Consider the following 18,517-nt stretch of genomic DNA (forward strand, 5'->3'; position numbering starts at 1 on the left):
CAGGTTCCCCTCTCTCTCACTGACCAGCTAAGCCGGTTCCCAGTCTTTCAAACAACCAAATCAAAGTCCGCAGTCCAAGTCAGAAAAACAGGCCAAGTTCATTATCCAGTCGGGTTCCTTCCAAGCAAAGTTCCATACACAATTCAGTGAGTCCGCCAGAAAAAGGTCTTGCACAAAGTTACTTTTCACTCACTACAATGACTTCTCTAGACAGCAGCTACGCTTTTCCCTTACTGGTCCTTCTTCACCACTGCTGTGTTTGGAAGGCTTAAATAGGGCTGTGAATGCCTAGGTGTCTTCAGGTGAGTGTATTCAGGCTGGCTGGAAAAGGTCGCATGGCTCCAGGCATCCAGGGAATGGAGCCAGCATGAAGGCACATAGCGCCCATCCAGCACTACTCCTCTGGTTCTGCTACACACCCCCTCCCTCAGCTCCGACCTCATGGGAGGGGTGAACGACGTCCACAGAGAGTCCGTCCTGGACAGGGCATCTGTATTGCCGTGGCACTTTCCTGACCTATGGGTAACAGAAAAAGCAAATTGTTGTAAGCTCAGAAACTCGCGGGTTACCCTGGCATTCGTTTCCTTGTTACGCGACATCCAGACCATTACATTACATTACATTACATTCATTTAGCAGACGCTTTTATCCAAAGCGACGTACAAAAAGTGCATTTTCATGATCGTAGACAACTGCTGAACACGGGTTCAGTAAGGTACAATTACTTATTTTGTAAAGCTATTTCTAGCCGAGAACAAAGAACACTATCCTGGTCTAACATCTGCAAAGCCAAACTAGGCAGAAGAATAAGCTAGAGTATTAGGACAAATACAATTTACCAAGAAGTGCAGGGATGGGGCAACATGTAACAAGTGACAGGAAAAAGGTTTTTTTTATTTTTTTTTATTTAAAAAAAAAAAATATATATATACACAGCGTGGTGGTGGTTATTCTAGGTATAGTCTGAAGAGATGAGTCTTCAGGCCACGGCGGAAGATGGATAGTGAGGGGGAGGTTCGGAGAGGGACGGGGAGTTCGTTCCACCACTGGGGAGCTAGGGTGGAGAAGCTCTGTGATCCCTTTGGGCGGGTGGGAGGGGTTGCAAGACGCCCTGCTGCCGCAGAGCGGAGTGGTCGAGCAGGCACATAGAATTGAGTCATGTCCTGCAAGTAGATGGGGGCTGTACTGTTGGCGGCAGTGTAGGCAAGGGTCAGGGCTTTGAATCGGATCCTGGCAGCGACCGGTAGCCAGTGAAGTGACCAGTGGGGCATGGTCTGTGATCAGGGTGAAGTGCCACCCCAACGGATAATACTTCAAGGTGTCCAGTGCCTATTTGATTGCGAGACACTTTTTTTCCACCGTCGCATATTTACGTTCCCGGGGCAACAATTTCCGACTTATAAATAACACTGGGTGTTCCTCACTTTCATGTTCCTGGGATAGGACGGCACCCACCCCCTCCTCAGAGGCATCCGTTTGCACAATCATTGGTTTAGAAAAGTCTGGGGTTACAAGCACTGGACTTGAGCATAGGGCTACCTTTAGGTTTTGAAATGCCTTCTCAGCTGCGTCCGTCCATCTGACCACATTTGGTTGTTGGTTCTTAGTGAGGTCTGTGAGGGGAGATGCTAAAGTAGCAAAGTTAGCAATAAACCGGCGATAGTAGCTTGTCAGCCCGATGAAGTTCCTCACCTGCTTCTTGGTTTTAGGTCGGGGCCATTCTTTGATTGCCTGGATCTTTCGATCCTGGGGTTTAACATTTCCCCATCCAATGGTATATCCTAGATATTCTGCTTCCTCAAGGCCCAACCTACATTTCTTTGGGTTAGCTGTCAACCCTGCTTCCCGCAACGCCCCCAATGCCACGCTTAACCTAGATAGGTGAGTGGACCAGTCCTGACTGTGAATAATTATATCATTCAGACAAGTGGCCGCATACCTCTGATGTGGGCGGAGGATCTTATCCATGAGGCGTTGGAAGGTGGGTGGAGCTCCGTGCAGGCCAAATGGTAAAACCTGATAGTGGTATAGTCCATCAGCTGTCACGAAGGCAGTTTTCTCCCTGGAGGCTGGAGACAAGGGGACTTGCTAATACCCCTTCGTTAAGTCCAAAGTTGAAACATACCTAGCATCTCCCAACTATTCAATTAGTTCATCCAGACGGGGCATTGGATATGCATCAAATTTAGACATCTAGTTTAACTTCCTGAAATCATTACAGAATCGCATTGTCCCGTCTGCTTTTGGAACCAGTGCAATAGGGCTTGACCACTCACTTAGCGATTCCTCGATGATCCCCAGGCGTAACATCATCTGGATCTCATCTCGGATAGCCTGTCGTCTGGCTTCAGGGATACGGTACTGTTTTTGTTGTACCTTCTTACCCGGTTCGGTCTGGATCTGGCAGAGTCGAGAAAACATCCCTATGTTGGTCCACCAGCTCCTTGAGGTCTTGTTGTTGCGCTGCACTTAACTCTGGTCCCTTGATGACGTCAGCTGGGGGCTCCTGCTGGAGAGGGGGAGACATAGCACAACACGAAACCTCTCGGGCATGCCACTTCTTTAATAAATTCACGTGGTATATTTGGGTGGGTTTTCTTCTCCCAGGTTGCTTAACTTTGTAATTGACCTTGTCTACTTTCTCCAATATTTCATAGGGCCCTTGCCAGGTGGCTAAAAACGTACATTCCCCGGCGGGCACCATAACCAGTACACGGTCCCCCGAATTAAATTCCCAAGGCTGGGCTTTTTGGTTGTACACCTTCTGCTGGGCCTGCTGAACCTATTGCATGTGCTCGCGCACAGTTGGCCAGATGACTGCCATCCGCTCTCTCATTCCCTCTACATGCTCAGTCAGGGAGCGATAGGGGGATGGCTGATTCTCCCAGGCTTCCTTAGCGACGTCGAGGAGCCCCCAAGGTTGTCGTCCATGCAGCAACTCAAAGGGCGAAAATCCGGTAGAAGCTTGTGGAACTTCCCGAATGGAAAACATCACATATGTGACAGGTGCTGGTGTTTTGGTCCTCAAGTAGGGTAAGGTCATTTTTCAGTTTTTACAGATTATGAAAGTGCATATTATAAGCTTTCAAATGATGTGTCATACATTGAAATCTGAAAATAGTTGAAGAAGATATGCTTATTTGAATGTTGGTATTCCTAAAATCAAGTAGCAGAGAAAATCCCCGTGAAAGATTTTCACACTTCTCACAGGGAGATAATGGGTGGGAACAATAGCTAGTTAACTCCACCCCAACCACTCCCCCACTAGAGTACCTATCAATCCTTGCCCATTTAGGGGTTACCCTATTTAAAGCTTTATAACTCCAGATGTGAACACCACAGAGACTAGAAAAATGTCTTAAATGAAGCAATACATTTGTACCATTTATAATACTAGCTTAGATTACTTTATGTTCATAATTTTGTAAGAAATTACATAATACCACTAACCTATTTAAAGACACTCAATTTCTAAAATAACGTATATAACCGAAATATTTTGAGCAGTAATAATTACATAGCAATGATGAAATCGTATCTATGTTCAGTAGATGGAGACAGAGACAGTAAATCAATGACAGTTCTATCCGCTTCTGTTTTGCTCCAGAAAACGATGTCAGATAGGTCTATCAGCAAACATATGGCTTAGCTATGCCCAGAAGTCCTCAATAATAATGGTATTTTCCAAGGAATTACGAAAAATCATTGACAACGTTTTGTTAGGTGCAACGTATTTTAATGCTACCATATATAGAGCGAATGCCATGGTAAGAAAATGTTCGGTTACGCTAACCTATAAAACGCTATTCAAAAAGCAAAATTAGACATGTTATACATCGTTAGAAAGCTTATACTCTCACCTACTGATTGAGCATCCGCCATTGTAGCAACCTCACACAGTAAACAAACATGGGCTACTACCACACGGCTTTATTTATGGGCAGTGGCTTGACCGAAACAAAGTGACAATAGCCAACAAAATCAAACATGCTAATTAAACTGCACCCTCATCACGCCTCCAAAACCCGGCTGTAAGAATCACTAAAACAAGCCGACTTTGCTGACAAATTATAAGTATTTAGTGACCCTAAAAATGTTGTTTATTCTATTGAGTGATTTCTTCAACACTTTAACTTTCGTAATATGAAAAAAAGGAAAACAGTAAAAAAAAAATTTTAAAAACCTTTTTTGCCTCCTAGCACAATTTCAAGATTTGCGACTTGCGGACCTTTCCTCCAGCACCCGTCACATATGGTAACAACTGGTCCCAGTTTTTCCCATCTTGATCAATCAGCTTTCTCAACATTTGTTTGAAGGTTTTGTTAAACCTTTCTACTAAACCATCAGTTTGAGGATGGTAAATGGAGGTCCTAAGTTGAGTGATTTTTAATAAGTTACATAAATCTCTCATGATTCTTGACATGAACGGGGTACCTTGATCTGTGAGGATTTCCTTGGGGATCCCCACGCGGCTAAAGAGCATGACGAGCTCCCGCGCAATACCTTTGGAGGCCATAGGGGAATAGCTTCAGGATAGCGTGTTGCATAATCCATTATAACAAGGATATATTGGTGTCTCCTGGCAGTCTTCACTAGGGGCCCCACCAGGTCCATGCCTATCCACTCGATAGGCATCTCAATGATGGGCAGGGGGACCAGCGGGTTCCTATAGTGCACTTTTGGCACCACCTTTTGGCACTTCGGGCAGTATCTGCAATAATCCTCGACAGCCCTCTTTACTCCTGGCCAGAAGAATCGGTTCAAGATCCTCTCTCGCGCCTTCTCCATTTCCAAGTGGGCCCCTACACATGTGAGTGGGCAAGCTGTAAGACTGTGTTAACATGTTGAGCAGGTACCAGTAACAGCTCCTTGATCACCTCATTCTTAACTACCTGATACAAGAGCCCCTTCCATATAGCAAAATGAGGATAAGTTACTTCACTCGCCCCCTCCACCGGTCGTCCATCCACCACTCTCACTTGGGACCAGCATGTAACAAGTTAGAATCGGTCAGTTGTGCTGTCTCAAATTATCCTATTAAGGTAGTACCCCCTGGGATCACATCGGTGCCCCCTTGTTCCTCTGCTGAGTCCAGGAGTGGAAAGGGGAAGGGGTCTTCCTTTGTTCCCCCCTTCAGAGCATGGTTCAGTCGAGTAGTTGTTTGGGGAGATGGCGGCAGGGCAGGGGGCCTCAGCTTTTTGTGGCAGATGGGTGACAGGCATTGCCACTTTATCACATTTCCTTCCCTTCTTACCTTGACTCCTTAGCTTCTGGTTTATGGTTGCGCTTCCGGCACAGTCCCAGAGCCTCGGGAACAGGGGGCAGTCCCTTCCTAACAAAACCGGCACTAGAAGATGAGGTACAACCCCTACCACCATCTCACAGCTCCCCCCTAGTGGTGGTGATGTGTACTCTGTAGGTGACATACTCCTTGGTGTCACCATGCACACAGGAAATAGACATGAGAGGGACCGAAAAGCTTTGCTGCTTTTCACTCAACTTTGGTTGAATCAGGGTTATCATACTCCCAGATTCGAGGAGGGCTTCTGTGTCCTTATCATCTATTTTGATGGGAAGCAGAGGAGCAGTATGTTCTTCGTGGGCCCAGCATGAGGTCAGCAGGTGGCACTCCTTCCCTTTGGGGCTGTCAGAGGATAGAGCGGTAGGCATTGGTTCCTCCCTACCTGGACAACTCCAAGCTAAACGGCCAGTTTCACCACATTCAAAGCAGCGCCACTGGTCTAGGTCTAAGAAAGGACGCCGTCTTCTCTCCCCCTCGGATTCTCGGGTCCTTTCTCTGGTAGGCCTCCAATCCTGCTTTCCCTTCTCTGTATGGCCCGCTGACTCCTTTTCCTTCTTCTCTGGTTTTAATAGGCGACTGGTGGCCTGGTGGGTTTCCACTACTTGTACCAACAGGTCCATGCTTGTAGGATTTGCCAGGCTTGCCATTTTCTTCATGTCCGTTGGTAAGGCCCTTAGGAATTGGTCCATAACTAAGAGCTCCAACACTGAGGTGCCCTCTGTATCTGCATACAACCAGGACTTTGTGATGCGGATCAGCTCATACATTTGGACTCTTGGTGAGAGGGTGTGGTCGAATGTCTAATCATGGAACTTTTGGGCTCTTGACTGTAAACTTATTCCAAAGCGACTATCTCCTTTTTCACTAGCTCATAATTAACTGCTTGTTCCGGTGTCAAATCCCAATATACGCTTTGGGCGGTGCCCACCAGGAAGGGGCCTAGAAGACCCACCCGTGTTTCTTTTGGCCATCTTTCCCTTGTAGCTGTCTGTTCAAACACCTGCAGGTAGGCTTCGATGTTGTCCTGCTCAGTAAGTTTGGGCAGGAACTTAATGGGGTGTGGTTCTGAAGTGGTTGGTTTGGTAGCCACAGCGGTTTGGTGTGCTTTCAGTTGTTGTAGCTCAGCATGGAGGACAGCAGTTTGCGGTGTTCCTCCAGCAACTCTCGCATCGCTCCAGGCATCCAGGGAATGGAGCCAGCATGAAGGCATATAGCGCCCATCCAGCACTACCCCTCTGGTTCTGCTGCAATATGTAGACAGATTTTAAGAAATTCAAAAATGTACTGAGTATATGCTTCTGTATATAACTTGGCTCCCCTCTTAAAGGCTACACTGGCATCTCCGTGTGTACTTCTATTATCTTGTGTGTATTTGTGTGTGTGTGTGTGTGTGTGTGTGTGAGAGAGAGAGAGAGACTTAGACAATATATAATGACAGTGATTTTCATTAATTATTAGATTATTCATTGAAGTCATCAAATTATTAATTGAAAATTATCCACCTGATAACGTAATAACCACAAAATAAAGTAGTATTCTATGTTATTACAAGTAAAACAAATTAATGAAAAATTATCTGGCTTTGATAGCATGATATTTGTCATATAGTACATTTTTTAGGGGTCCCCAAAATATTTTTTGTGCCCCCTCATGTGTAGAGATGGCCTTGCTTAAGGTGTTCAAGAGTCAGTATGCAGACCTTGTTTTGGCTCTTGGATTTCCTTGTTCATTAGATTTAGGACCACATACTCCTATCTTTGTGCAATGATGTACCCCCAGATTAAGACAAATCTTGACCAAGCCAATGCTTGTGAGTCCTGTGGTGTAAAGGACAATTCATCACAGCATTGCCCCGAGAGAGGATTGAGGATTATACAGTCCACAGGGTGTTCTGCCTCATCACACAACAGCAGCTTCATTCCATGCAGTCAAACAAGAAGTCTTAAGTTAAACAACATGATACTGGAAACATTAGTACCACCTGGCATTAGCCGATAAGGGCTGTGTGTCTGTTGCCATGGTTAGTTAGTGTATGTCGGATGTGGAGTGACTCCATATGGTGCTTAAAAGAGGACGCAGTGGACATAATAAAGTTGAAATAAAAGTCTCTGATCTGCAGTGAAAAAAAGGTTCTTGACATGTATGAAGGGTAGCTTTTTCAGGAAGGGACAGCAGGTGTGCTCCATATCAGATGTGTCCGTGACAGCTGGGGTTCCTGAAAGGATACAAACTCAACAATGAGCCCCAAAAGGACAGTAATACGAACCTGCGGCCATGACAGGCTTTCTGGACCTCCTCTATCCACAGACACAGGAACATATTTCAGGGCATTCCTTCATAGTGAACACAGTCTAATTGTCTAAGGGGAAAAAACAGTGCTGCAGGTGAACCAAGTCCCAGTATCCCTGTCTCCCCCTCTCTCTGCCCCAGTTTTTAAGCTCACTGTTGCTGTGGTTTGCACGTTAATGTAAAACAAGACATTCTGGTACAGTACATGTCCACTGTTCCACCGGTACTCCCTCCCAGCACAGCCCATTGAGCAACATGGAAATGGATGTTGCCATGACAACCACCCCCCCATCAATAACCATTTTCAGAACAGAAGGCAAAGATGAATAATGCTTTATTTGCAGACGCACTAAGAGAGCACGCCATCATGGTTTATAATTTTAATTTATTTAAATGGCTTCATAGGAGAAAGATGAGCTCGTTGAGGAAAAACACATTACTCTCTCTTTTTTTGTGCAAACATTGCTAATCCCATTTACCCTAATGAAGAAAAATAGAGAGATCTGGATTGTTTTCCCTCGCAATGTTGTGGCAGTGAGGTTCGGCCATTTTTGAGGACCCAGCAACAAAAGGTTGTTATCAGTTTGAAACCGAATTTGTGACATTTCCTTTTCATTTGATCTAGTGACAGATAGAGCAAAATAAATGGATTCCAGAGACAGAACTGATGAGTAAAAGGCTCTTTTTAATGGCCCATTTGCCACAATAATTTGATGGAGGAAATCTCTTTGCTTGTTGTGCCGCACTAATTTTAAAATGATTACGGTACAGTAATTCATTAGAAAACAGACCTCAAGGAAATGATTACAATTCAGTCTTTGGAAGAGTTTTTTATATAGCACATATATATAACACAGTGCATGTAAAGTCATTGTCAGACAAAATAAAATTAAAAAATCATCACAAAAGCCAGTTCTAAATATTATCAGCAATATTGTTCCATCATGATTTGGAACGGAAACCTTTAAACTCTGAATATGCAGATAAAGGCATGCCCAACATTGCAGGTAAATCTGATATGAAATTGTCTCTGCGTACAGAAGGGGCCGATTGGATCAGACCTGGCTTTTGGCTTTCCACTCTCCCGGAGATGACTCCCGTTTAATCTCAGCCGGCTCGAGCACCCCTACCCCACACGCAGACCCCTGCCCCCCTCCCTGCCCGACTGATCAGTTGGGATGCTTATGCGCTTTACAAACAATCATGAAATTTTCATCAACCATTGCCCCGTCCAGCAGAGAGTGGGGGATTAGAGGCTGACGTCTGTGTGCACAGGGAAATGTTCAGTGTTAAATCAACTCTTACAGTCCACATATGGTCCCTATTAGACTCCTGTATGCTCTGTTAGAGCTGAATTAACACCGAACATTTTACTGCGTGCAGGTGGAGGGAAGCTTCTTCACAGTTGTGCCCCTCAAACGAAGAACCATCAAAGGTTTTGCACAGATTCTGCAGATGGTCCCTGCTTAAGTGGCCCCTTTTGTGTTTCCTCAGGTGATCTGAGGAAGAGAAGAAGGAACAGGCCCAAATTCTGTTTTAGCAGACACTTGACTGCCCTCAGATGCCTCCCTGTAGAACTCCAGAGGTGCCCTAAGCAAAGGTGGAAAGTCCAGTGGGTCAGAAAGTAAAAATCCTACCATGTTTTGCTTCTAGCTAACTGATTTCATTAGTTCTACCTCCTGGCTAAAGTATTGTGCTATTTAGCACATCCTGGTGATTGAAACAAAATACTGGGGAGGACTTTTACTTTCTGAACCTGGATTTTTCACCGCTGGCCCTAAAGGAATAGCCCGGCCTAGCACGGCCACAGGTTTTTACTGCCTCCTCAGTCCCTGGACTGGACTTGATCAAACATATTTTCTATACCTCTAGCACTGGAGGACTACTCTGTTAGCAAGGGGGTGGTGGTACAGCTGTTTTTCTTCATCCAATCTGTATAATAGCTCTGATCTAATCTATGATCCAAGGACCCATTGTAAGCCCCCCTTCTTAATGGTGATTGTCCAGTGGCAGTGGTAGTCATTCAAAGAACATGTATGAGTGTGTGTGGGGGGTGGGGGAGACAGTTTTGGTGTGTGTATGAGCATGCGTATAAGTGTGTATGAATGCGCGTGGGGGAGCATATGTGTAAGTTTGCGTATTTGTGCGAGGGCGTGTGTGTTTATGCGCACGTGCAGCAGTATGTGTGCACGTGCGCCAGAGTACATAATGTTGTAAAGGCCACCTGTGTGATGAGAGGCTGAACAGAGAAGCGGTGCTCGAGCTTCTTGTGTGTGAAGAGCTCCTGCTAACAGTACACAGACAGAGAGGTACCGTAGAGCGAGAGAAAGAGAGAGAGAGAGGCAGAGAGGGGGGGAGAGAGGAAGCGGGGGGAGAGAGGGAGACTGATTTGACCATCTGACAGCAGAGAGGAGAGCGGTCCCTGTGAATGCTGCACTGCTGCTGGGAGTGCATTCCTCTCTCTGTGCTCTGACAGTCTGAACACGCTGAAATAACCGGAGCTGCTGCCTCACATGGACTCAGTGCCAGCCGAGATGCTCTAAAGGCGATCCGTTCCATCGATGCAGCACCTGGCAACTGCCGTCTCACCTTAGGACACTCACCATGGATTCTCTCGTCAGCGACATGGACAATCTGGAGAGCTCCTTAAAGTACCCAAAGACCAAGCAGACCGAGAACATGTGGATGCGACTGAAGGGGATGTAAGTCAAGCTCTCGCGCATAACTTCTGCAGGGAAGGCAGAAATGGTGCATGCTATTTGTGACTTGGTAAATGAGATGAGGACAGGTTGTTAATGTGAAAGCATTTAAGCTTTTTCACTGTTGTTTAAATGGGTGCAACAATGTGAGGCAAACTCTTGATTGGCTTGAGCAGATCGTAACATAATTTGGTCAGGATACTTGCAATGATGCTGCTGGTCACTGGACAAATCCTGACGCATGTGGTACCTCTTGGTTAATTACCATGAAATGCTTGTGAGAAAAAATCTACCTGTTTTTAATGTTTTAATGTTGGTTGATTCCTCTGTTTCTCTCTCTGTCTCTCTCTCTCTCTCTCTGTCTGTCTCTCTTTTTCCTCTCTCCTCTCTCTCTCTATTTCTCTCTCCCTCTCACTCTGCATGTGTGAGTGTGTGTGTGCATGGAGGCTTTGTTTATCAATAACCAGTAGTACGGTGTCCATATTTCCAACTTGTTGCGAGCTTCAAGTGTATTTCTCATTTCAGACATTCTCACTTCAAAAGTCACCTTTTTGTTACATTTTTTATTATTGTGTGTTATTCCTCTTCAGCTGAGACATAAAGTGTTTGGTTATTCTTTATATCTCAGCTGGAGAGGGATAATACACCAGAATTTATTCTCTGCTGTTCGGGTGTCTGGTGTTGATGCTACACATCTGCTACTTTAGCCGGGCTCAGATTCAGCGAAGTCTCACTCCTACATTCTCTTTCAATCAGCACATTTTAATTAACTACATTAATCACTATAAAGGTCATGCATTTATCTATTGCAGGTAACAGGCTATAGAGTCCAATTAATGATTGCTTTGCCACAGAATATAACATAAATAAATTAGCTGTGTTGAATATGGCACTGGTCGCATCAGAGGGACGTGAAAGGAATGTGTTGGTATGGTGACTGAAGTATTAGCATAACCTGGCGGATTGAATCGGTGCCTCGCTCACACAATCCTCTGGTAAAGATGGAGTGAGGCAGTGCTTCAGATCAGAGCTAATACTTTGAGGGAAAACAGATCTAACATTTGAACAGTGGACTGCCTGTGGTTGGCTCTCATTAAAGGCATAACTGAACTGTGGACTGAGAGCCCTGCTGCTGCACCTCCTGCGTTGCTTGCACCACAGCCGCGCTCACCAGAGCGTGCGCTAATGTAATCAGGTATAAACCGTCACCGCAACTTCGCACTGTTTAATCATTTAGAGTCCTTACGAAACTACGGTTAGACGGAATCAGAGGGCGCGATTAGGGCAGGCCCCCTCCCCCGCCCCACACCAAAAAAAGGTACGCATGAACAGTGCACGCGTGTACACGTGCAGCACATGTGTAAATGTACAGTTTGTGTACATGCACGCATGCAATAGGAAGTTTGTTTTCTCGTTCAGACGCGCGCAGAAGCTAACAGCGAGGTAGCAGTCCATCTGCATGGCGTGCTGTGTTGCCAGCTGGACTGATGGATGCATATAACTCTAAGTGGTTGAAGGACAGTCCATAATATTTGAGTGTAACATTCTTTGTTAACTGTGGATGTGACCAGGCATGAATAACTGAAATCGTGGTGTAACATCCTGCCAGCCAGTATTTACATTTAATCTGCATGTGTTGACACCACTGCATCTTGAATGTCTTGAAAAAGGGCTTCAGACCAAAACTTTGACCAATTCAGATACAATCGTCTGCTATGTAAGCCCCCCGTGAGGAGGCAGAGTGCCTGTAATTGCACTCTAGCTTTATTTTACTGTGTTGTAAGCCACCTTTACTGCATCCAAACCCATCTGTGGTTGAACCGTACCCTCCTCAGCTGCACAGTGACCCTGGGGCCGAGATTCTTCTTTTTCTGCACAGAGGAAGTGGGAGGAATTCATTTAGCCTAATCCCCGTTACATCCCTCTGCGGCTCCCGGAGGAGCGTTGCCATGGAGCAGAGCAGACGGTCCATCCTGCCAGCCCACCCTGCCAGCGCGGCTCCAGTCGGTTCAGCCACAGAAATTGCCGACCAGCCAGGCATCTGATTCCAAGACAGAAACCTCCCCTCCTCCCCTCCCCCACCTCCCAGCTATGCTGCTCTAAATTAACCGTTTATAAAGCACGTTGCCAGAGGCTTCATTTTTGCTTCTTCACGGAGAGAACCTTTCTTCGAATGACACTGTGGAGGCCTTCTGAATCTTACTCCAGATAGTGTCCCAAAAATGAGTTGTGAATAACTGCTTATGATAAATCCTGTTTGGCTTTAAGGATTTATCTGTGGATTGTCAAGAAGATCATTCTGCTGTAGCAATTCGCTCCAGTGTAGTAATGCATCTTGTGGTCTGCTCCTGAGCCCTGACTATGCTGGTACCAGCTGGCCATCAGCCCAGCAAGGAGGGCTTCTGTCAACAGGGCCCCCATATCGCTGCACAAGAGCAGCTCCTCTGGTTGATTAGGCACCTGCGATTTGCTTGATCTAAACGTACGCGGTGTGCTCCTCTGAAGCCCCTGTGACTACACAGCTTAGGTGGGGGATTGCAGAGGGTAAAGGAGCATGGGTTAGCAGTCACATAACTGTGAGACTACTTGTAAATGTTTTGTAAAATGGAGAATATCAAAAAAGGACAGTGAATCCAAGGATGGGACTGGAAACAGCCTCTTCTGAGAGCAAAATATTATGATACCCTTGTATTGAAAATTATGTAAATTCAGACTTCTTTGGTAGCCTAATAAAACCTGATCGATCAACCTCAATCTGTGGTTACTTTGCTTAGTGTTCAGTGTAATGTACAGTATTTCATAATACATATCACACTGTGACACCTATTTACTGTGTGCTGCCTGATCAAGTGCATAACATGGTCTCCCATTGAGCAGAAGCCATTAGTTGTTATGATATTGTAGACTAAATTTTATCATTGAATTCAGAAAAGAACATTAAATGCATGGCAACTGTCGACTTTAACCATATAGTCTCGGCAATGAATAAACAAATACAGTCCCATAACCAGCTAGGTAGGCATTTAGTGAATGCGTATTTAATAATTGCACAGTGTAAAAGACTTGGCATAGGCAGGCTCATCACTGGTCCATATTGTCACTAACATATAAAGTATTACATCAACATAAACAGGCTTCAAGGTTTTCTATTTGTTTTTACAAACCTTTTCGATTGGTGCAGTTGTATGCGGCACAGGAAGACATTTTTACGAGCTGGCACACTCTTCTCTCAAACTATGAGTGCAATGAAATATAGGCGGGAAATGATTTCCTCATCAACCTTGGAGAATTCCGGCCAATGCGGTCTGCATACACATGAAGCTAAATGTGCTTAATTAATTACTATGCCTTGGCACACAATGCACTTTATATTGGGCTAAATAATAAAAGAACTCATTTACTTGAAAGCTTCCAAAAACAAAACTCTTGTTTGCAGTCTGTTTATAATGAGAAAAAAACAACAAAAACATAACAATGGCAAATGGTGCATTAAAATTCTACCTGGGAATTTTTATTTTTCCTTCCCAAGCAATTTAGCATTGTTAGTGGTAGAGTGTTAGCATTGGCTTGATTGTTTTGGATCTTAAGGGTTAATTGTGTTCAATGGCACTGGGTCAATTGCAGTATACCTTAATTTTCAACAGTGCAGTGTTGTACTCCAAAGTACAGTACCTTCTAGCTCACACAGGTTTAGCTGTGTATCAAGTTTGGGGAAACTGTACTGCATGATTGGAGGTGTGTATCAGCTCATTTCCAACAAATCGCCTGCAAGTCCAAAAGATGTGACTGTATTTCATCTGTTGTTCTGCACGCTGTTCCTACCAATTTAAAGGTGCAGGCCATAGAGAAACATACTCAGGAGGGGATATAATGATAATGCCAAAGTTGCATTCACTTTAAATCTCAATGAATATTGCTTAATTCAAATTTTGAGTTGCCTGCCTGAACTGTATATTGCAAGTACAATTATGAAATATTTAGCACACAAAAAACAAATCACATGAGAAATTAATTTATTTCTCATGAAAGATTTTAAAAAATGTTATACTAAATGTTATTATGTTATGTATGCTTCCAGTTTTGCTGCAGTAAAATAAAATGTGTTTGTAAAAAATTCAAATTATCAGTCTTTGCACTCCATTATAAACAATTTGTACGATAATATTATTAAAGAACTGCATAAAGTATTTTTAATGCTTCAAATAAAACTCTGTCCAATTACCTTTTAGCTGTGTTAACGTTCATTCTTATGGATTAAATGGCTATTTGTGCTCTGCACAAATGGCTTTCCTTTGTATGGCCAAACAATTAGTGTAATGAATAATTCAAAATCCAGAAATGGTCTTTGTGAAAGTGATTATGTCTGTATTGTCCTTCAAGAGATGGGGGGAGAATGAGTGAGCGACAGAAAGAGAGAGCAGAATATGGGAGTGCATTTTATTTTTTGGTGGTTAGCTGCAAGCTTTTCAATATCTGTTGCACACATCTCTGTATGTAATTTGCCAATATTATGTTCAATTTTCTTAATAATTGAAGAAATAATTCTGTAAATGAGTAATGTGTTTATTTCATATGCTAATCTAATGAAAGTCCATCTTTGTTTTCAGGCAGAAGTACAAAAGCACTTCGCAAAGGTAAGCCAGTTGCTTCGAAATGACTGCTTATCCAGCCAGGATGCACGTGACTGTATTGGCACTTTTCTGGAAAAATCATTTCACAGGCCCAATATCTAAATCCTCCTTAGTCTTTACAGACCTGACCTGGCTTTATCAAAAAATTATTTTGCTGAACAATTTTCTTGTCAGCGCAGCTGTTACATGTCTGTCACATTCACTTAGCCATTGATGCAGGGATAGGACATTGATTTCTTTTTACAGATATTCAGAATGGAGGCTACTAATTAATCTGTCAACACCATTTTCACTTGTTTTTCTGAAATATTTTTTACATACTCATACACACATGTATATGCGCGCGCGCACACACACACCTGCACATGCACACGCACACATGTATATACGCATATTATAAATGAACCTCTACCTTAACTGTGATCCAAAACATGCCCAACCATAAATACACCTGATCTCTGCTTGGTGGCCTATATGGATTCAAACGTGTAATGCAAGGTAATCAAACACTGACACTTCTGTACCCCTCAATGGATGTTTGAGACTGGGACACTTACAGTGTGCTTGACTGTAAACAGTGTGATGTCTGAAATGTGGCCCTGTTGCCTTTGACTCTGGGGCAGTGTTATTGCATGTTTCAGTGTTCTAAACTGAGAAGTGGGGCTTATAGGATGCAGTACTGTAGCTTTTTATTGTGTGGAGAGGGTTAAATGAGTCTGTACCACCCCTCCCTTGTCTGTACATGAATCCCCTCTACAGTCTCTAATGTAGCCAAGTGGCCCTCATGCACACAGTGTAGTGGACCTGCTGTGGGATGCTCTTCCAGTGGGCTGCCTGCATTTATGCATTTATATAACACTCACTGAGAGGTGCTTTTCAACAGTCACCCCTCCATCTATGCTTAAATTCTCTCGACTATCTGCCATGTAGGCGTTAGGGTTCTGCATTTGAACTAAATCTGTAAATCTCATGACAGCACTTTGCATCTGCATTCTAATCATGTTGCTAGTGAAAGCCATTGCACCACTGCAGCGATGCAGATATGTTGGAAGCAACATGCTAATTGCATGTGGGTTACATCAAGTTAACAAGATTGTTAATACGGGCCGATGTTGCAGCTTGCAAAGTGCCTTGGATAACAGCCATGGGATTTTCCAGGGCTGTAAATTAAACTCTCTTTCTTTTGGTTTGAAAGGTACTAGCAGAGGTTGTTTATTCTGAACAAAAAATACTCTCTCCCTGGGTCAATTAAAGCATGCCTTCAGTTTTTAGTATGCACCTGTGTATTAAAATGGATTCCCAAAGTAGGCTACTGCAGTAACACAGTTTTAGCTTCATATTAAGTTTTAAGTTTAAGGTCTTGATTGTAGCATGCACATCTGAGTTCCGTATCTACTGACCCTCAGCATGTCTCTTGCTAGTCTCAAAGTTTAGTGTTTGTTTTCTTCACCGTTGTGTGCATGCTCCTGTGCGGAGTTCGGTGGTTTAAAGGTGCAGGTACAGCAAAAGCAGATAACAGAATCTTTTTTAAATATTTCACATGGGCTAATTCCTCCAATTGTAATGATTACAATGGTGCAGCGGTTAGCACTGTTGCCTCCCAAGAAGGAGGTTCTGGGTTTGAGTCCCAGCTGGATCCTCCCTGCATGGAGTTTTCATGTTCTCCCCGTGTTTGTGTGGGTTTCCTCTGGGTGCTCTGGCTTCCTTCCACAGACGAAACGTGTAGCCAGGATGACTAGCTTTCCTGGATAACTCCAGCTCATTTACAGAACAATTATTAATGTGCATTGTCTCTGTCAGATGAATGAAATAAAGCTTTCTTCTAAATAAACTCTAACAAAATGAAATGTGTCCTGGTCTCACATCCTATATAGGCTACTGTATTCATTAATTTTGATTAACCCAATAACTAATGTAAATGTTGTAATTACAAATGATTATTGGTCTCTAATGGCATTAGAATAGCATATGAAACTGATAATTAGATTTGGTCAAAAGACACCCCTATCTATGCATTAATTGCTATAGTTAATCGTGGTGACTTTTGTATAAGTATTCAATTAATAGTATGGATTTGGTACCTGTTTAATCCCACCTGGGCCAAACACACGGTCAATATGTGACTTCAGGACACCTGAATGTGGGTTTAATTGTGACAAACACACTCACACAGGCTTTATTGAGCACTGCAATGATGACATGCTGATTAGGGAAATGATTGGCAATCTGAAATGAGTCATTGTCTGTCAATCAACAGAATAATGAATAGGCATAAAAGATGTTGAGCAATGGTAAGTTGAATTTGGCCTGTAATTGAATCATTTCAGTCTCTTAAATGAATATATTGGCCTTAAAAAAATAAATGATGCCAGTAAACTTTGACATAAATGCATGTAACACACAGCCAGCCATTTAAATTAGTAATGTGGTGAAATCTAAATAAATTATTTGAGCATAAAGCAGCATAGTTTTAAAAATAACGATTAAATGGAGCCATTTTGAATTTAATCAAGGACAGCCATTTTGGAGATACAGTCAAATGGGACCACATGTAGCATATTCATTAATTTGTTTTCAACAAAATATATTTTTGTGTAAAAGTACTATCCAATTGCAGATTTGTGGCAAAAGCCATGAACGAAGTATGCTATAAATAATTGTGAACATACAGAATTATTTTTCTGTATGAACAGACTTTTGTAAAAGCTGGTCAGCAGCAGGTTTAGGTAGAATGCAACTGTAATATCCTCTAGGTGGCGTTTAAAGCATACTGCAATTGGCATTAGCATGGGACTGTACTAAGGCGTGAGAGAGCATGCTGTAGTCGGGACTAAGGCAATTTGATGTTGATCTCCATCCGGGAAATGTGTAACGTCTCAAGAAAATCCCATGCTAGACTCCCTGTGTTTACAAAATTTGTGGCATATAGCAATAGCCACCATTGGGCCAAGTAGCCAGTCACTTTCATGTTTTTGACGGACAGATTATTTGACAGCATTTCATAAACAATTTCATAGTGATATATCATATAACATTTCAGTTATTGTGAATCAGTCTCTATGGCAGTGTCTTCAGTTGATAGTATAGCCACTGAAATCTGAATAAATATTTTCATGAAATATACTTTATCACAGCATTTAGGAGACTTTAAACAGCAGACTCTTCTCTTTACACAGTTTTTGTTCATACAAAATGCAAAATATACATATCACCAATTTATACAGCTGGAATTATATTTACTGAAGAATTTCACTTTAAGTACCGTACTCAAGGGTCCAACGGCAGAGCTCATCCGTAACCTCTATCTAACCTACAACCTCTCATAATACAATATACAGTATTCTTTAATATAATACCAAGACAGAACCAAATGTCTTTGTCAGCACTTTCAATTACTTGCTGTTATTTTGACATGATTCACCAAACCTTGGATGAACAGGGTTGATTGGTTTATTTCTGATATGATACGCATTATCTTGAGTGTAGTACAGACAGGAAATGCATCTCCTGTCTTCTTTATTGAAACCCTGTTGTGAACAGAATGGCAATTAATTGTGGATTAGTGGTTGTCTTTTTTTAACCCTAAACACAGTAGC

At 43.1% G+C, this 18,517-nt stretch overlaps 1 protein-coding gene across 1 annotated transcript in view; it reads left to right on the forward strand.

Moving 5' to 3' along the window:
* Window positions 1-9,943: 9,943 nt before the first annotated feature.
* Window positions 9,944-18,517, forward strand: part of pde1a (phosphodiesterase 1A, calmodulin-dependent) — a 50,998-nt gene continuing 42,424 nt past the window's right edge. Inside the window, exons 1-2 of the mRNA XM_035411597.1 lie at window positions 9,944-10,293; window positions 14,898-14,924. Coding sequence (XP_035267488.1) covers window positions 10,196-10,293; window positions 14,898-14,924 — 125 coding nt within the window. The 5' untranslated portion in view covers window positions 9,944-10,195. The remainder of the gene's footprint in view (window positions 10,294-14,897; window positions 14,925-18,517) is intronic.

The sequence above is a fragment of the Anguilla anguilla genome, chromosome 3 (assembly GCF_013347855.1).
Source record: "Anguilla anguilla isolate fAngAng1 chromosome 3, fAngAng1.pri, whole genome shotgun sequence".
NCBI lineage: Eukaryota > Metazoa > Chordata > Actinopteri > Anguilliformes > Anguillidae > Anguilla > Anguilla anguilla.